The following is a 5,193-nucleotide window of genomic DNA, read 5'->3' on the forward strand; positions in this document are numbered from 1 at the left end:
AAAATATTTCAATTTTTATATGTTACCGGTCCTGAGCACTTGGTTGATCTTCCTTGCAACAGTGGCTCATTTGTGAATAAGCTCATCCTTTTGAGTCTGACTTACTAGAGTGTACTGCAGAACAACAAGTGGGTAACTTGGAGTGGTGTTTAGAAATACACAGTGCATTTGAAACTCATGCACTGACAGTTGTATATTTAATCTGTGTTTCTGGATGGCAGCTAACTGGAATTGAAACTGATAGAGGGATTTTTGTAAGTGGGATTAATGTTCACAGAAACTCTAGAGCTAATACTGCACTATATAAAAGTGAGTCATTAATGGTTAGAGTTTTATAGTTCTGTTCAAAATGCGTTTTTTTTTATGTGTGGTGAAGAATGTATTTGAAATTAGAAACTGGCCAAGGATACATTGAAAAAAGATATAAAATCCTGTCATATTAAATAAAACAAATACAGAAAAAGCTTATGTGGCATTCAGTAAGATATGATTATAAGTAGCTGTATCTGTTACAACCAGACTGGTTTGAAAATTTGGTTTTGCTAAAACAATATTTAAAACCAGATGTGAATGAAAAATATTTCTGTGCATTTTCTTTGGTAATATTTTCTCTTCCATAACTGGTCTCATAGCTGATATCATTGTAGACAGCATTGCGAACATGATGTTAATGTATGAGTAGGTTTGATGTGCCTTATATTTCTTAGTATAACTTTATATAATTTTTTATGTGATAGGGATTTTTTTGGGGAAAAAAAAAGAGCAAATGTCTGTTTTCTCATAAAAGACAAAAGATAAGATTTTTTGTATTACATTTATTATGATATTATGCTTTTGTCTTTCCCCATCCCTAAATTTGCCTTAACACCTCAAAATGTATTTTTTTCCTCCTCTTTTCTGATGTGTTACTATTTAACTGGAATTGGGAACTGGGATTCAGTCTGCTGGCTGCAGGCTGGGTTTGGAGGGTGTGGATGCAGAACTGAGCTCGGAAGGCCAAACAGAATCCAAAACCAGTGTCCATCCCTGTCCTATGCAGTTGTCACAAAGCTGTGACCTGGCCCTACAAAACCTAGACTTGCCTCAGGATGCAGAATAACGCAGGGTGGGTTTAGCACCAGTGGATCAGCGATAGTTTCTCTGGTGGTTTTTACTGGACAGTGGTTTGGACAAGGGTCCAAGCAGGGGAGAAAGGAAAGCATGGAGCAAGGGTTCTTCAGGATTCTGTGAGGAGCTGTGGACTGGGCTGTAGCAGGCTGAGTGTGCTAGGCATTGGGGGCTGAACAATGAACTGGTGGCCCAGGTGGCATTTTTATCTAGGCAAGCATGATCTGCTTTCTACGGGATATCTCTTATGTGACTGCCTTTCAATGTAAACATTTCAAGCAAAGCAGTGTTCTCATTAAGAAAATATTTGTAGAGAGTAATTCTCGGCAGAGATTGCTGATTGCTTCTCTATTTGTAGTTGATCTTGCTAATAGCTTCAGTCCGTACCGAGAAGACAGATTTGTTGAGAAACGGCTGAGATCGTCTTCAGAAGGTACTGCTGGAGGCAGTCGGCTGATCATAAAACCAAAGGATGGAAATACAGAAGAACTTAACAGCCTACGGAAGCAGAGAGCAAGCTCGTCCTCTTCAAAAATGAACAGCATGGTGAGTTTTATTCCTGTATGTCTAAGTTTTTGTTTTTCTGTGTTTGGTGTAACTACAATAAGAAGTAGCAACTTTACAAGTAATGGTTGGTAATAAGGGGGGGGGGCAGGGGGCGGGGAAAAAAAAGCTGTTCAGGCTTCCAAAATGAGATCCAGGCTCAGCTACAGATATTAAAAGTATTTTTTTCAGCGTGTGACGTTGTGAAAAGGTTTGTATACTTTCTGTGAAGAGATTCTTGTTGTTATGCTTTGCTGATTTGCATGGGAGAAAAATACTGGGAGAGGGAACTGTAGCAAAATTTAGTATGACTATTTCTGAGGTTAAAGACAGTGGGCTACTCTGTGGCAACATTATATTGTTACTGTTAGTTATTTCATGGACTCATGGCTGGTATGAGTGAGATGAGATTCAGACCAGAAGATGAATAGAGGACATTTTCTGTAAGGAGGCTCATTTGAAAGGTCTGAGCGGTCCTTTTTGAAACTGGTGACAAGTTTGAATGCTTTCACTCTGAACACAAGGTAAGGAGGAGAGGAACGGATCTCTTCTGAAAACCATTGAGGGGCCCCGAGGACTGGAAAAGCTACGACAGATCAGGTAGCTGCAGGAGAGTACTTTTGAAACTTCTTCTGGTGGAACAATAGTAGAAGGAACTGACTTACTGACAAATTTGTGCTTTCCTATAGCCAATGAGAATAAACATTTTAAGATGGGTGTAATTTATACTTATGTATGTGCTCTACAGTGAGAGAAACAAAGATGATGCTAAGATTGAACATCTACAACAATGGCATCCACCCTTTAGCTTATGGGAATCACTAAAACAAATTTTATGGTGTGGTGGGTTGAGTCTGACTGGATGTCAGGTGCCCCCCAAGGCTGCTCTGTCACTGCCCTTCTCAATTGGACAGGGGAGAGAAAGTATAATGAAAAACTTTTGGGTTGAGATAAGGACAGGGAGAGGTCATTCAGCAAAACAGGCTCGCCTTGGGGCAATTAGTTTAATTTATTGCCAGTCAAATCAGAGTAGGGTAATGAGAACTAAAACCAAATCTTAAAACATCTTCCCCCACCCTTCCCTTCTTCCCGGGCTCAACTTCACCCCTGAGTTCTATACCTCCTCGCCACCGAGCAGCATAGGGGGACGGGGAATGGGGGTTGTGGTCAGTTCATCACACGTTTCTGCTGCTCATTCCTCCTCAGGGGGAGGATTCCTCAGACTCTTCCCCTGCTCAGCGTGGGGTCCCTCCCATGGGAGACGGTCCTCCATGAACTTCTCCACTGTGAGTCCTTCCCACAGGCTGCAGTTCTTCATGAAGTGCCCCAGCCCTGGAACCCTTCCATGGGGTGCAGTCCTTCAGGAACAGACTGCTCCAGTGTGGGTCCCCCACTGGGTCACAAGTCCTGCCAGGAGCCTGCTCCAGCACAGGCCTCCCAGGGGGTCACAGCCTCATTTGGGTACATCCACTTGCTCCAGCATGGCGTCCTCCACAGGCTATGGGTGGAGATCTGCTCCAGCGTGGAGCTCCTTGGGCTGCAGGGGGACAGCCTGCCTCACTGTGGTCTTCATGTCACAGGCTGCAAGGGAATCTCTGCTCTGGTGCCTGGAGCACCTCCTCCCCCTCTTTCTTATCTGACCTTGCTGCCTGCAGAGTTCTTCCTCTCACATATTCTCACTCCTCTCTCTGGCTGCAATTGCTGTTGTGCCCTTTTTTTCTCCCCTTCTTAAATATGTTATCCCAGAGGTGCTACCACTGTCACTGACCCAGGCTCTGCCTTGGCCAGCGGTGGGTTTGTCTTGGAGCCGGCTGGCACTGGCTCTATCAGACACAGGGGAAACTTCTAGCAGCTTCTCACAGAAGCCACTCCTGCAGCCCCCCACTACCAAAACCTTGCCATGCAAACCCAATACATATGGCCATTGTTAGTTTGAAACATTTTATTCAACATGCTAGCCATGAAACAAGGAGGATTAATTTTGTACCACTATCTGAAAAGAGCTTTCCTTAGAAAGCAAAAAGCTCCAAGTTTCTTACCCCTGCCTAGAGTTGCTAAACAGATGTATAAATAAAGACGCTTTTCCTTTTCAGGTTTACATAATAGTCATTATCTTACAGTGGTGCAGGACCAAACACATCCCTGAGAGACTCAGATGTGAACACAACTGCCTTTTTGTAAGAGAGAATTTTGCATTTTTTTCGGAGATGCGAAACTGGTTGATCTGACTTAGTGTGAAATCCCGAAATTTACAGAAACTGTGGAGGGAAATTGAGATTTGAGGGTTTCAGGGTTTCTCAGGAGGATGTGAAATCTGTCTGAATCTGTCCTGGTAATTCTCACCCATGTGTCTGAATGTAACATCCAAACATTCCTTTGTGGCTGTGGATGGCAGGAGAAAATCACATCACTACCAAGCACATTCTTAATATGTACGGCTCATGCACAACAGATTTTCCAGTGTACTGAAGCCATGGTCACTAAAAACACTCAACTAAAATGGAGTTACTTGATGTCTTTGTACTAGCAAGCATTTCTATAACTCTGTGTAACCTAGGAAGATTGGATTACCTACAATTCAATGATGAGATTATTCTCTTAGCGGTATCAGATTGTGCAGATTTATCAGTATTCACTGATTAATTTTATACTACCTGAGAGAGCAGGAGGCAAATTAATTTTAGGAAGGAGAAGATTATATATATCTGCCTTTTTTGTTTCTAGATTATTGCCAACATGTCAATTAAGTAGTCCAAGTAGTACGGTAATACAAACATTATTTCAACAAAAACCCCTTGACTTCTTAAGATTTCTTTTATCTGGATTATTACACCCAGAAACACAGTATAGAAATAAAGAAGTAGGATTGATAAAGAGTGGAAAAAACCCTTTTGCTATTAAAGCATATAGTTATAGCGTGTTTCTCCAGGAAGTTCAGATCCATGTATCAGAGAGTAACATCTTATTTTTCAAAGCCAGAAAGAACATGATGACATTTAAAGATGTTGTTTCATGTAAATTTTCATGTAAAGCTGGTTAACATTGGCTCAAGCCTTATTTGGGTCGGTAGACCCAACCTATTAGCCTAATAGATCTTTATGTTCATTTAAATACTAGGCTAAACTGATGGCCATAGCAATTCATTCAATTTAAGCCTGTATTAATGATGGGACTGGACAACACTAACAACATGAAGGAGCCAGAAAAACTGAGGGGATGCTAGATTTTCTTAGGAGATGAGAAGCATTAATCAAGATTAGCATCTGAGAAACTGTTCTACCTCCTAAACAACTTGCTTAGCAGAGTCTTCTTGCATGATTGACAGTGCTCTTTTTGAATCATAGAATTTTTGGGTTGAAAGGGACCTTCTGAGGTCATGTACTCCAAGGCGATAGGTGGATCTCCTAAATACCGAGAATATGTATCAAACCTACAAAGATGGTAATTTCCTCCCCCAAGAGTGGCATTAACTCACTTGTGAGATGATGAAAGTAATTTATAATCTGGACAAGAGCAATGCCACTCATAAATGAGATGTAGGGA

General features: G+C 41.6%; 1 protein-coding gene across 1 annotated transcript in view; it reads left to right on the forward strand.

The window, feature by feature from the left end:
* The window catches only part of CCSER1 (coiled-coil serine-rich protein 1), a gene marked incomplete at its 3' end in the record, with an annotated part of 23,275 nt that overhangs the window by 2,434 nt on the left and 15,648 nt on the right, over positions 1-5,193 (forward strand). Inside the window, exon 2 of the mRNA XM_010289872.1 lies at positions 1,466-1,653. Within this exon, the coding sequence (XP_010288174.1) occupies positions 1,466-1,653 (188 nt within the window). The remainder of the gene's footprint in view (positions 1-1,465; positions 1,654-5,193) is intronic.

This window comes from Phaethon lepturus, unplaced genomic scaffold (genome assembly GCF_000687285.1).
Source record: "Phaethon lepturus isolate BGI_N335 unplaced genomic scaffold, ASM68728v1 scaffold4226, whole genome shotgun sequence".
NCBI classification, from domain to species: domain Eukaryota; kingdom Metazoa; phylum Chordata; class Aves; order Phaethontiformes; family Phaethontidae; genus Phaethon; species Phaethon lepturus.